Source organism: Gekko japonicus, unplaced genomic scaffold, assembly GCF_001447785.1.
Source record: "Gekko japonicus isolate JY-2015 unplaced genomic scaffold, Gekko_japonicus_V1.1 scaffold40, whole genome shotgun sequence".
In the NCBI taxonomy this organism is placed as follows: domain Eukaryota; kingdom Metazoa; phylum Chordata; class Lepidosauria; order Squamata; family Gekkonidae; genus Gekko; species Gekko japonicus.
This window is the reverse complement of record NW_015172554.1, coordinates 1,949,172-1,963,996: the sequence shown is the minus strand read 5'-3', so window position 1 is coordinate 1,963,996 and position 14,825 is coordinate 1,949,172. Positions and strand designations below refer to the sequence as shown.

General features: G+C 46.8%; 1 protein-coding gene across 3 annotated transcripts in view; it reads left to right on the top strand.

The window, feature by feature from the left end:
• KCNT1 (potassium channel, sodium activated subfamily T, member 1) overlaps positions 1-14,825 on the top strand; it is a 239,894-nt gene that overhangs the window by 142,871 nt on the left and 82,198 nt on the right. For all 3 annotated transcript variants that reach the window (XM_015421156.1, XM_015421155.1, XM_015421158.1), the window contains exons 3-5: positions 4,918-5,014; positions 6,880-6,939; positions 9,303-9,351. In XM_015421156.1, the coding sequence (XP_015276642.1) occupies positions 4,918-5,014; positions 6,880-6,939; positions 9,303-9,351 (206 nt within the window). The remainder of the gene's footprint in view (positions 1-4,917; positions 5,015-6,879; positions 6,940-9,302; positions 9,352-14,825) is intronic.

The window sequence follows — 14,825 nt, the reverse complement described above, 5'->3', positions numbered from 1 at the left end:
TCCTCCTCTTCCTCATAGGTCTGGAGCTCCCTCCCCCCCGAGGCGAGTATCGTGGGTCCCGCCCCTTGTCTCTTATATTGTGAATTGTGATTAAGATGATTAATTATATATGTAGAAATTATTGTAAAAATATTTTTCAAAAAATATAAAATTATTTATGATATGTTATAATCATCTGTGCACGGCACTTGTTGTATGTTGGTTTTCCTACTTGCCGTGGGTCCTTGTTTGGTAAGCCCAGCCAGGCAGGCAAGGAGGCATGTCGCCTCCTCCTCTTGCCCCTGGCAGCCACGCCTGGCTGCGCTCCATTGTGCCAACAAGCCCACATGCAGCAACTCTGTGGCCAGCCCGGCCGCTGCACGCCTCACCTCTCCCTGCCCTGGGAGGGAACCAGGGGTGGATGTCAGGCTGCCCCTTGTGCCGTGCCGTGGGAAGAGGAACTGGGGCTCCTGGGGCGGGGGGAGCCAGACGCTTTGCAGGGGCAGCCTGCCCTTGCTGGGGGTGGTGGTGGTGGAGGGAAGCTACGGCCACTGGGCATTACCCCCCCTTGCCCTGGAGCCTGGGGGGTACAGGGCTGCCTTAGGAGTTCTAAGGAGTCCCACCAATTAATTAGCTACTGGGCCCCCTCCCAAAAATATCCCTAGCTACGGGGCATCCCTTTCCCCTCCCCCTTTGCCATTTCTCTGGATGAAAATGCCTTCCCCCCAAAGATGCTTAAGCCTCCATGAGGGAAAAAGTCTGGCACAATACCATCTCCCCCAACCCCAATCAGGATTTAAAGGAGTGGGGGGGGCACGTGTTTCTGATTGGGAAAATGATGCTGGAGGAGAGTTCCCTGGGCTGTGGCTGTGATCCACACACCCCCAGCTCCTTTTTAGGGCCAGATTTCTCAAGTTCCAGTCACAGATCCTCAAGCACTCCGTGTAATTATGGCCACATCGAAGGGCAAAGGAGCGGGGGGGGGGGAGTGTGTATAAAGGTTGGCTGAAGCTCCCAGACAGTCTGAAATAATATTGAAACACTGAATCGCGCACCTTTGTTTTACTGATTGGCCTTTTGTCTCTTTACATGTGTGAGGGATGAGCAAGCTCTGCTTGAACATTTCAGTGCGGGGGCAATTGTTGCTCATGACCCAGAGAAAGGATCCTCTGGCAGGTTTGCTATAATTAGCGGAACAAATTATTATGTGTGTGTTTGTTCTCCTGACAACACTACAATAGGTGTTTTGAATGTTGTTGAAAGCAGACGTTCCCTAAAGACAACATATTTATTTAATGGAAATTCGGGGGGGTTGCATGGTTGGGTTTCCCCCCCTCCCTCTCCATGTTTATCTGAAGAGGCTTTAAAAAAACCCTTTCCGAATGCAGTAAATTTTGTTCATGATGAAGCACAAATGCTTTCTTAATCATCTAGTGAGGTATAGAGAGGTTTTGGGGCTATGTAGCTGAATGGTTTGAGTCACCGCTTGAAAGTCACGATTACCAAGCGGTGGCCAACAGGCCAGTGGACTACAGCTGAAGAAGAAGAAGAAGAAGAAGAAGAAGAAGAAGAAGAAGAAGAAGAAGAAGAAGAAGAAGAAGAAGAAGAAGAAGAAGAAGAAGAGATTGGATTTATACCCCGCCCTTCACTACCCAAAGGTGTCTCAGAGCGGCTTACAAACTCCTTTCCCTTCCCCTCCCAACAACAGGCACCCTGTGAGGTAGGTGGATCTGAGAGAGCTCTGACAGAAACTGCTCTTTTTCAAGAACAGCTCTTATCAGAACTATGGCTTGCCCAAGGTCATCCAGCCAGGTGCAAGTGGAGGAGTGGGGAATCAACCCCGGTTCTCCCAGATTAGAGTCCGCGCACTTAACCACTACACCAAACTGGCTCTGTACCGCTGAAGAAAGCCATTTCTGGTAGAATATCCAGTCAACCGTAGAGAATAATGTCTCTATTGCTGCCATTTTTTAAATTCTCACCACTTTCTGATTCTTTACTACCTTTTTTGTTCTTACCCTTCCTTCAGGATGCTCAGGGCTGCCCCATATTTAGGGATGCCAGCTCTGAGTTGGGAAACACCTGGAGATTTTGGGAGGTAGGGTTTATGGAGGGGAGGGACTTCAATGGGGTACAATGCCATAAAGTCCGCCTTCCAAAGGGGCCATTTTCTCTGGGGGAACTGATCTCTGTAGCCTGGAGATCAGTTATAATAGCAGGAGATCTCTAGTCAGCTCTTGGAGGTTGGCAACCCTCCCCATATTTAAGAGGTGGGGGGGGGTCGCTTGCCTAAAGCCACCTAGAGAATTCACAATGGAGGCAAGATCCAACTTGAGGACTTCCTTATTTGTAGCTCATTCACTGTGCTAGATTTTTCAGGGCTTGCAGTTCCCTCATGGACCAAAGCATGCAAATGGTAATGGTGAATAGATGCAGTTTTTTCCTGGAAGGTTTGAAAGGAGCAAAACCCGCACTTTGCGTTTTAATAGGTTTTTTCCCTCTGGGTAGAGACCAGGTTGGAGGGGGGGAGTTAGTTCAATTGCTTCTCAGACGTACCTCAGATCACCTTCATACAAGTGCTAGCAGGGAACAGAGGTCTGGTGGAATGGAATGCTGGAGGGGCTTCAAGAAGGAGATTCCTGGAGATCACCAGGAAATGCCTCTTTGACCTGGCATGACCTGGTCAGTAAGTGGAGAAACAGATATGATAAAAACTCCCTGCAGGAGGAAATAGGTCTCTTTTCCTTGGGCACTGAGACCATGAGAGGAGGCAGGACTCCCAACTAAGGAGGCAGCCATTGACCATGTGATTGGCCTGGACAGCTGAAACAAGCTTCAAGGTAATGTTAACTCTGTAGGGATTTGTAACTTCCTTAATGCGTGTGTCCTATTTTAACATCTAGGGCATGTATAGAGAGCGGGACAGAGGATTTACATTTTGCCAATTTCTTTTGTATGGTGTTGTGCTAAAAGTATACTTGTAAACATTTTCTTTTTAATAGATACTTTATAACTTTGAGTGCTGGCAGGGGTTCTCTGTACCAAATAGACCTCCACTGTCTTCAACACTATTTTAAAAGGAGTGCCAGGAGGAAGGAAGGGAGTTGGCAAGCGGCTGTTCCTCCAGAGGTGCACAAGGCCATAAATTGTCCCCGTAGTGATCAAAGCATTGGACAGTGGGAGACAGTGGCAAGGCCTCTGAATTCGGAAGGGAAGCTGGGAGTCCTGACCCTCCCAGTGGGCAATTCTGGACAAAGGTCAGGTGTTGGTGGTGGGCTACTCTGAGAGTAGAAGAAAAGCCCCTTCAGGTGTGGAGAAACACATAGGAGGGTAGGGCAGAATAGGGCCTGCAGGCCAGAACAAGCACATTCTGCCACACAAATAAACCACTGTAGATGTATATGCAAACAGTACAAAAGAGAATGATCAAGGCCAGTTTACGTATTGTTCTAAAGCAATCTTGAATTCATAAGCCCTAGACAGCTGCCTGGGATCCCTATTGTGCTGGGCCAGCTCTGATAACATCTGTTAGCTAAGCTATTTGAAAAACAGCCTCTTCCCATACTGAACAATGAACTGGTTAAGTTCATCATTCCAAGCCCTGATCCCTGTGCCTCTGCCTGCAGAGGTGATGTGGGTGACAGAGTCAGGGCTTTTCCAGTGGTGGCACCTGGCATTTAGAATGAGGCTCCCTTTGGACCTACTTTACTGCCTTGAGATGCTGTGTTTTGTAGGGGTTCAACCTTTCTTTTAAAAATCTTTTTTTTATTGCCCGCTTCTAGCCCTTAGTCTGTTTTATGGACCTCATTTGAGGATTGCTACTAAATGTTGTTTTATGCTGTTTTTATCCCCTGGCTTGTTTTTTATGGCTCACTTTCCTATTGATGGCCATGATGTTGTTGTGTTTATGATTTTATTGAGTTGGGGGTTTTGTGTGAGCTGCCTTAAACAAGTCTCTGGAGAAATTTTATGCATAAATAGGCCTCTGAGAGCTTGTTAGGCATGCCCCCCTGGTACAGGCACTCTGTTGCTGACCGTGTAACTGTTGTTTAAGAGATCAGAAGCCAGTGAAGTACTAACATGCTCCCTCTGTTCCCCTCTAGCCTAATTTCCCTCTTCCCTTCTCAGTGTTCATCTCAGTGTTTGCATTACACATGCACTGCCCAAGCCAAGGGTAATTGACAGCATACCCAGGCTGCCATATTGAGGAAGGAGGGATTGTGGGAAGGAAGGGAAACATGGAAGGGCGGTCTCCTCTCCCAACAGCTGGTACCAGATAAGATCCCCTCTCACCCTGTTCAGACTGTCTCCAGTGAAGAGTGTAGCTCAATTTTGCAAGTTCAGTGTTTTTGGTTTGGAAATTCCCATTTTATTTTTGATTCCCCCCCCCCCCATGCGCAGACAGAATGTGAGAGTCTGTATTTTTACACCATTTTCTGTTTCTTTGCCCTGAATTTTCCCCATTAAGTTTATACATTTTTAACATTGGTTCTGTGCTAATGGTTGTGAGTGGGGTAAAAAATCCCATAAGAGAAAGAAACAAATTAAAAACACTAGGTCTAAAAAGGATGGAACAAAAAGGCACCCGCTGGCAACAAGAAGAGAGGGGAAAGATACATCTGTCCATCCCTGGTTCTAGGGGATGGCCATTGTTCTGTTGTGGTGGCAGCAGCAAGCCAACTTATGGCAACCCTGTAGGGTTTTCAAGGCCAGAGATATTCAGAAGTGGTTTTGCCATTGCCTGCCTCTATGTAGCAACACTGGACTTCCTTGGTGGTCTCCCATCCAAGTATTAACCAGGGCCCACCCTGTTTAGCTTCCAAGATCTGACAACTGGGCTATCCAACTCAGGGTCACTGTTGTGTGCATCACCCTAAAACTATTTGTTTGTGTGTTTTCATTCTACCTGATAAATGTTATTCCCCCTCTTCACTGCAGGTCTGAGAATAAGGCTCTTCAACTTTTCCCTGAAGCTTCTCACCTGCCTTCTCTACATTGTCCGTGTTCTGCTTGACGACCCACAGCGGATAGGATGGTGAGGGGCCCTTCCTTTGGGGTGCTGTGTCTATTTGCCTTTATGTTGTCCTGTCTTGTGTGTGGGCTACTGTAGACCTGTCTTGAGATCTGAGAGGTGCCTTGGGGACCACACAATATTGCAGCCAGGCCTGGCTCAACTGGATGTGCCACTGAGGGTCTCCTGGGGCCTTCACTTAGGATGTCCCGTGTGGTTAGATCCAGGGGTCATTTCGTAGAAAAAGAGCTAGGGGAACTCATTAGCATAACTCATTAGCATATGTCACACTCCCTGACATCACCGGAAGAGTGTCATAAGGCCACACACCCTGACATCAGCGGAAGTGTGTCATAAGGCCACACACCCCGCCCCCAACGGTCCCGGCTGCCGCCGCCAGCCTTGCAGCTCCAATGCCGAGCCCCATGAGGGGCCCGGCGGTGGACCTGCAAGGCCGGCGGGAGTGCAAGGAAGCCCCGCGAAGGCCCTCCCTGGCCCCAGGCAGGCAGGGGTGGGGAGAGGCAGGGAGGAAGCAACTTACCCTCCCTCTTCTCCTGCCTCCTCCTGGCTGAATGAGGGGCGGAAGCAGGGGGTGGGGCTTCGTCATGTGCCCCCCCCGTACCTCACCCGGGGGAACTGCGATCCCCCGCGATCCCCCCCGAAATGACCTCTGGGTAGATCTCATTCCCATCATGTGAGGGCTAAAACTGGATGAAATGCAGGCAGATCTTCCCAGTTCGGTTTGTTTTTAATGGAAATAGAAACTGTGAGGAGCCCCAGCTTGAATCAGAACCATGAGGTGGGGGAAGGAAGTGGTTTAACCATTCCCTGTATGGTTTTGCTGATCAGAACTGACTGCTCACTCATTCACTGCTGTTATCCCCGGGAGAGAAGAATGACCAGCACTCTCTTTGCTTTTTGTGGGGTGCGTGTGTCAGTTTCAGTTGATCAAACCAGGCAGAGAAGGGGATGGTGAACATGCAGACCCCTCTCCCATAGGACAAATAATGCCCCTAGTTTGGGTCCTGATGCCATTTCGGTTCAGGAAAATGATAACAGGGGAGGAAGCTGGAAGCCCCTGAATTCCAATCAGGCCCCTGTGGTGCCTGGGAACTTTGTTGCCTGTAGCTGCCGTGTGTCTAAGGAGAATGAGAGTCAGTCATGGCAAAACATATCATCTACCTTTGTCCCTAATAATAATTATTATTGGATGGCCTTGTGTGTATTATAGCCAGGAAATCTTAAGATTATCTCGCAGCCAGAAGTTCTAGCTCTTTTAGCTGCGGTGGCTCAAGTGGTTAAGACGCTGAACTGCAGGCTGTGGAAGGTCGGTAGTTCAGCAGTTCGAGACCCGGGTGCCGCATGATGGAGTGAGCTCCCATCTCTAGTTCCAGCTCCTGCCAACCTAGCAGTTCGAAAGCAAGAAATTGCAAGTAGATAAATAGGTACCACTTCGGTGGGAAGGTAACAGCGTTCCGTGCGCCTTTGTGTTTAGTCATGCCGGCCACATGACCACGGAAACGTCTTCGGACAGCGCTGGCTCTTCGGCTTTGAAACAGAGATGAGCACCGCAACCCTAGAGTCGGACTCGACTGGCTTTCGAGCAAGGGAACCTTTACCTTTACCTTTTTACCACTAGGTGGTGAGCTAGATTTGTTTTTTTCAGGCAAGAGGTAAGTCAGAGGTGGTTTGCCATTGCCTGCCTCAGTTTCATGGCCCTGGTATTCCTTGGAAGTCACCCTTCCAATTCTTGGCTACAGCTGACCCTGCTTAGCTTCTGAGATGTGGTAAGATTGGGCTAGCTTGGACTATCCAAGTCAGGGCTTTTTGTCCTTCTCTTATCACGGCATATAATTTCCTTCTTTTTCCCCCCTCCCCACCCCCCTCAGCTGGGAATGTGAAAAGCACAATTACACAAACTTCAACCAGTCCTCGACAGAAATCAACTGGTAAGCGGTTTTCAACTTGTCTGAGGGTAATTTGTGGCTTGGTCTTGTTTAGAGCCAGTTAATGCAATCAGCAGAATTGAGAGGCAAAGTGGTTGAGCCCACTGTTGGACTGCAGGATGGACGTTCCCCATTTAAAATGCTTCCCTTTGAAAGAAATAAGCCTCCCTGCATATAAGAAAATAACATGTCAGGGGGGAGTCTAGGGCAAAGCACGTAATGTACCCTATGAACATGTGAGGCTGCCCTATACTGAGACAGTCCATTGATTCAACTGGCTCAGTATTGTCTGTTCTGCCTGGAAGCAGCGCTTTAGCATCTCAACATCCCCGAACCAGTGTTCCCTCTAAGCTGAGTTAGTGTGAGCTAGCTCACAGTTTCTTAGCCTCCGGTTCACACATTTTGCCTCCGCTCAGGAAGGATGGCTCCAGAGCAAACTGATTTATGCAGTCACCAAATCACTCACTCACAACTGTAATGCCAGTGGCTCACAAGATAGAATATTTGCTCACAGGATGCCATAGCTTAGAGGGAACATTGCCCCAAACCGGACACCTCAGAGATTGGGCTGACAACCTTCTGAGTCATAACCCCCCTCCTCTGCTTTGTTTATCACAGAATTGCCTACCTCTTGCTGTGCAAGTATCGGTTACTTTTTAGCACAGGTCAAAATACTTTTGCTCCCAGGTTAGCACCATTGCCAACCGAGAGGGGGAAATTGTAAATTTTAGTAAAGAAGATATTAGGATGCATAGCAGGCTAAAGTAATTTTGCAAATAGCTCATCATCCATGCAGAAATTATCCGAATAATCTGGCTAACGAAACTCCTAGGCCAGGAAGCACATTTTCTGAATCTTGTTTGGGTATGGAAGGATTCAAACGAAATGACAGATTTACCTCTTCAGGGGCTGACAGTATTTATAAGCAAGTCTGGAATATGGGGAAATACAGCTGATTTGAACTTTCAACCCAGAGCTCAGAAATGTACCCCAGCAACATAGGAACCAATAAGAGTTGCGTTTTGAATCAGCCAATAGGAGCTGGCTATGAGTTAAGATCTGACACAGGGTAGTTTAGGGATAAACTACACAGTACCTGTGACACAACCCAGACCAAAGTGAGTCCTTTCTGCAGACAGATATGATATCGAGAAACCAAGCATGCTGAGGCCCAATTCAGCTCAGAAGCACAACACAGTGGGGAGGGCCTTCAGCCTTCCCTCCCATGCCATTTTCCCAGGCAAAAACAGCTGCAGGGGGGCATATTTAAGCCTATTGTGGGGCACAACATGCTGCAGTCAGAGTATGTGGAGGCCCACAGCTGGGAAAATATGGCCCCCTGGTTGTTTTGCCTTGGGAGAACAGTGCAAGAGTGAAGGTTGAAGCCCATCCCTGACCCACATTACATTCCTGAGCTGAAGTGGGCCCCAAGGTGCTGTGGAACATGAGTTGACCAATGTCATGTCAGTCTGTGAAAAGGGTACCTGACCTAATTTGTGTCACAATAAAGTGTAGTTTAGCCCTTAGATAGATGTTTAGGGCTGGCATTTAGGATTTGGAAGCTGTGAGAGGGAGAAAAGTGTTAGCTTAACAGGTGTGTGAATTAAAGATCTGTGAAGATATTATATCTTTGGTTAAGTTTCCCGGTCTGGGGAAGTGAGGTGTTACAGGAGGCCAGCAGGGTTTGTGATGGTCTGGTGTGACACTGAGTTTCAACAAAACGGAGGGGTTACAGCTAGTGTATGTTTGGTTCTCGTGACACTGAGTTTTGGCAGAGTTATATATTGATGTTATAAACCTGCCGAAGAGAAGGTTTTCCCTTGGATACAGACTGTACATTCCATAACTCCTGGTTAAGCATTAATAATTGTGTGTTTCAGTTGTGTGTTGCTTTCTGAATAAATGTTATTCTTGTTTGTTTATAAGAAGCAAAACATTTCATGCTTGTCATCTTATTTCATTGTCCCTCACATCAGTCCAGTCTTGCATAGGTTTATATCCAGGCCCAGATTATATCCTTCAAGCCTTTTTTAAAAAAAATCCTTCTGGGAACCCCAGTGCGATAGGGCAGGTGACATCTTGCCCTCAGGAAATCTGTTATAATTGGGGGGCAGTGGGGGGGATAGATTTATTTAGGATTGAAAGCAATTCTTGAGGTAAAATGTGGGGGGGGGGGTTTGCAAACAATGTGGCATGACTGGTTCCTGAGGACAGAATTTGCATCACTAACTGTAGCTGAATCGGGGCCAATGATATTTGCATGCCAACTGTCAAGACCCTCTTCCTCCTGATAAGTCCTCTGTACTTAAGCTCAAATGTGAAATTTCCACACTAAGTGTACGTGTCTTTCAAATGTCTCTCTCCAGGGCTCCTATCCTATGGGTGGATCGCAACAAACCATTGTGGGCAATTCAGGTGAGTGAATGAAGCCTGGATGGGGTGAGAAGTTGAAACGGGCACATTAAGGTGAATTCCACAAATGAGGGCTTTCACGGCAAGTTTGCAGAGTAATTGTTTTTGGAAAACTACATTCCAAGCAACAGAGTTTTACTGTTCTTTAAACTTTAAGAATCAGAGATGTAGACTCTGTAGACAGGCGGGCATGCTGTGCTTTCCTAAGGGAGTTTGGGTGCGGTCACACGGGCCATTTAAGCCGGTATAGATGCTGGTTGGAAATGGAGTACTTACGCGCGATCACACAGGCAACATCTGCCTCCCGTCCCGAGCCGTCACCAACCGTCCCAAACGCTCTTTAAACCAGTGTAGTTTGCTACTAGGTCCCCAAGTGGTGTTTTCCTGAGGGCTCCGGTTCCAGTCGCATTTTCCCCGCGTGATCGCTCTCCGCCAGTGTAGAGCTACTTCTGCTGGGAAGCCCAAGGCTTCCGCTTTTTGCCCGCCATTTTTTTTTAGCCTCAGCGATATGCGCTTGGGCAAAGTTTTGCCCCGGCGTTAATAAAACAAACAAACAAAAAGTGATTAGTTTTAGGCTTCGGACGAGTCCGGGACCTCATGAAGGCCCTTTTCGCTGTAAAAGTTTAAAGGGCAGTATTCCATTCCTTCAGGGCATGCTTTTCAGGACAGGGTGTTCTGCGCCTGCACGAAGATCTCAATTCTGTGGATGGCTGCCTATGCGCATGCGCAAAATGTAAAATAATAATAATAATACCCACCAACGCGCACTTCTGCTCACCTAGTGTGGACACCCGGGAGCAATGTGTTGCGCGGTGAGGGAGGTGAGTGTGACCGCGCTTGTCCCGGATCAAATTAGTCCACTTGGAACCGGAGCAGTTTAAACTGCTCCCGGCAGGCCGTCTGACTGCACCCTTAGAGTCTACATGAGAAGCCTTCAGAAAAGAAAGCTTTAATATCTTCCCGAGACTGATAGTAGGCTGAATCCTGCAGATCCGTTCTGCTAATGGTTCTTGAGCACCTCTTCCATTAGTAGAAGCAAAGCGTCACCATTAGCAAAATGGATCTGTGAGATCCAACTCAACATATTTCTGGCTTCTGTTAACTTTGTGTATTAGATTTTCTCAAAGCTGACCCTAAGGTTGTATATCTAGTTATTCATGCTTGTAAAGGCTGCTGTCTGGGGTGCATGCATAACTAGGGATGGGCATGAACTGGCTCACAAACTAAAATTCATGATGAATCATGGCAGGTCAACCATCACAAACTTTCCGCAATCTTTCAAGCTGTTTGTGGTGGTTCCTGCTGGTTCGTGAACAAATAGATTTCCAGATAGACAGTCTCCGCTCAATCTAAATGCTTACCAAACTTCAAAGCAATGGGGGGGAGGGGGCAGAACTTGGAGGGCATGTAGAGGAGTATCCAAGGGAGGTCCCCTGCAAGTCTATGACTTTGATGTCTCTAGCTTGCACAGAATTCATTGTTTACACTGCTGACCCTCTTGAACCTGCACCTATCTAAATGACTGCCCAAAGGGTGCCTTCTTTGGGGGGCTGTAATTTGGACCCCGTAAATCCAATCCTCACTAAACTTGGAGTGCAGGTAGAAGAGAGTCAGCCAGAGATTCCCTGTGAGTTTGGTATCTCTAGCATACCGAGGGGCTGTTCTACTGCATCATGAACCTCACAAACTGAACCAATTTGTTTGGTGGCTAAAACTTTGTGATGGTTCGTGGTTCACAAACCAGGCACAAACCAAATGGCATTTTCCCAGTTCATGCCCATCCACTTTGCACAATATTAGGCACTTCATTATTACAAACTGGGCACTTGTGGGGCATTGTCAGATGGGAGAGCAATTTATAAATACCTTCCACATCTCCACCTCCAAGAATCTGTGAGATCTCAGGGACTGGGGCAGGCTAATTTCTCTATCCATTTTTCCCCTTTAACTGTCAGCTGTGCCTCTTGGAGCTTGCTCAGTCTGCTCAGGTTGAGGGGAGGACCTTTTTCATTGTTTTATCTCCAAAATCAGGGCTATTTTTGGGCAGGAACGCAGTTCTGGCTGGCTTCCAAGTTGGCCACACCCAGCAGGAACTCATTAGCATAATAGGCCACACCCAACAGCAGAAACTCATTAGGATTGGCTACATTAGGGGTGTGTGGCCTAACATGCAAAGGAGTTCCTGCTACAAAAAAGCCCTGGGTTTTGACAACAAACAAGGTAAACAGAATAAGAAGCAAAAGGTGGGTGTGGCTGGATGAGCACACTTCTGGTAACATGAGGGTGTGGCCTAATATGCAAATGAGCTGTGCTGTCAGGGGGTGTGGCCTAATATGCTAATGAGTTTCTGTTGTTGGGTGTGGCCGATTATGCTAATGAGTTCCTGGTGGGCTTTATCTACAAAAAAAGCCCTGTCCAAAATAATTACTTTGCATACCAGCTGTGCCGTGGTTTTGCTGCTTTCAAGATCATAATGGGGAGGCAACCACTTTGTTATTAGAAGTGTCAGCATTACAGACTTTGAGTCCAGTGGCACCTTTAAGACCAACAAAGGGTTATTCAAGGTATGAGCTTTCGTGTGCACGCACACTTCTTCAGGTGCTATCTGAAGTGTGCGTGCACATGAAAGCTCATACCTCAAGTAAACCTTTGTTGGTCTTAAAGGTGCCACTGGACTCAAAGTCTGTTCTACTACTTCAAACCAACACGGCTGCCCAATACCAGTATTGTCAGTTTTACTGTTGATGATCATTTTGCTACTGAAAAAAACAATCTTGTGACACCTTTTTTGCAGCATAAACTTTCATTGGCCAGAGCCCACTTCATGAAGCTGATGAAGTGGATCCTTAAGTGGTAAATGCTGTGGTGCAGGACATGAGTTCCACCTCAAGCATCTGACACAATAGGCTCTGGTCCACAAATGTTTATGCCACAATAAATATAAGGTGCCACAAAACTCCTGCTTTTGGAGGAGTTTTTTGCAGCAACAGATTAGTATGGCTGCTCTTCTGGAATTAACTAGTGGAGTTGAATTATGTGCCCTCCAGCGTTCTATAGAGACCTTCTGAATATGTAATACCTCTTTTTTAATGCCGAAGATCACTTCCTGAACACCCACACAGAGGCACACTCATGAGCCTATTATTACGTGTTGCTGAAGGCTGTACTGGCGTTCTCTTACCCTGGAGAAGCTGATATTGTAAAAGCAAAGTTACAAATATGCCAGGGAACAAATGTAATTGTCCTGTAATATGTTCATGCACTCTGCCCCTTTTGGGTACCAAGATTGCTCTGATCAGTTGGAATGCTGAATGCCCACTTGTATATCCTTGGGAAGGGTACTATATTTTTCAGGACTGTAATTTTTCAGGATGTAATGCATATGGACTTGTACTTAACAGGGATGCTGTTGAATGTGTCATCGTTGTAGTTTTGAGTGGAAATATCCGTTTAAAGTTTTGCTTTACACTTTGTCAAAACGTTGACCATTGCCACATTTGACATTTAATTCATTATCAGACAGAATTCATTTGCTTTCTTTTTGTTATATGCTTTTGAGGTGTTGTGATCTTTAAACTTCTGGCTGATTGTTTTGTATTTTAGAGTTTTGTTTAAAAATACACACCCAGAAAACAGAGTCTGTTTTCTCTTTCTGCTACATTCTGTTCCTTGCATTGGCTTTTCCCTAGTTAATGGCACATATTTTCAACATTGTTTTGTGTGTCAATATATCAAAGACACATGTTGTATGTCTGGGTGTGGAACAGCGGTCCCTGGGGGTGGGGGGAGGTATTTGTGAATTTCCTGCATTGTGCAGGGGGTTGGACTAGATGACCCTGGAGGTCCCTTCCAACTCTATGATTCTATTATTCTATGCATAATGCTATATTTGTCAGTTGTAAAAACCATACAAAATGTATACAAGAACAAATGAAGCCCCAAAACCAACAGAGAGCCAAAATCAATAAGAACTATAAATGAATGTAAAAAGAAAGGAAGCAGGGAATGTTTGCTCATCCATATTACATTCACAAACTCTCTGCTCCATAGATTTCATAATGATGAAAGACATGCACTTAGGTTGTTATGGGATTGATGATGGGCAGTATAGGATGGTGGAGAGGAGCAAAAAGGATAATGACGAATGCCATGGCCACTGCTGCTGAAGAAAGCTGCGCTGGTGTTAGTGAAGAGCTTGCAGCATGCAAAACCAGTATGGAGGAGGACAGTGATGAATGTGCTGCAAATTATGTAGAGAAAGTGGTAAACAGCTAAGCAACAAAAGCGGCGTAGAACTGGAACAAAATCTGGATAATGTGGAAACAGAAGAGAAAGGTGATGCCGTGACCAGCACAGGCTCTGAAGAAAGGCGTGTGGTACGAGCCATTTTGACAGTGCCACTAGATCTTCAGGCAACAGAGATCAGTCAACGTGTAAAAAATGGCTGCTTGGGAAGGTGGACTCTATGGCATTGCACCCCACTGAAGTCCCTCCCTTCCCTAAACCCCACCTTTCTCAGGCTCCAACCCCAAAATCCCTGGGTATTTCCCAACCCACAGGAAGTGGTGGCGGCTACAAGCATGGATGGCTTCAAAAGGGAATTAGATAAGCATGTGGAGCCGAGGTCCATCAGTGGCTATCAGCCACAAGGTATAGATAGGGACTCTGGGGCAAGTGGTGCTCTGTCTTCTTGGTGCTTGGGGGGGGGGGTCAACAGTGGGAGGGCTTCTAATGTCCTGGCCCCACTGGTGGACCTCCTGATGGCACTGGTATTTCTGGCCACTGTGTGATACAGAGTGTTGGACTGGATGGGCCTTTGGCCTGATCCAACATTGGCATCTCTTATGTTCTTATAACCCAGAGCTGGCAACCTTCGCTTCATCTCCAGGGTAGGGGGTAATAAAACTGGCCTATCTTATAAGGTTCTTGGAAAGGTTACTATGATAATACTTATGAAGCACTTTGAACACTGAAAGCATTACATAAATGCTAAGCTTTATCGGACAGAAATACAGTAATATATGTGAAACACATTACACACACACACACAGAGAGAGAGAGAGAGAGAGAGAGAGAGAGAGAGAGAGAATCGTTGTGTGTTTTCCTTAGAAGAGGAAATGTGGGCGAAAGTGTTCTGAGAAAGATATAGACAGATAAACATACAAACACACAGAGAGAGAGAGAGAGAGAGAGAGAGAGAGAGAGAGAGAGAGAGAGAATCGTTGTGTGTTTTCCTTAGAAGAGGAAATGTGGGCGAAAGTGTTCACCCCAACTTGACTTAAGTTTGAGCCCAGATAGCAGTGAATCAAGACAGACATAATTTTAGAAGTGAGCCTCCTCGGAGGCATACCCAGCATGCTCCGGTCAGGTGTACAGCCTTCTCTCCAAACTGAGCATGGCAGGGGGACTGGAGTGGGGGTTTTTTTGGGGGGGGGGTTGCAGCAGGAGCTGCTGTGTGCAGCACTGATTGGTAAGAG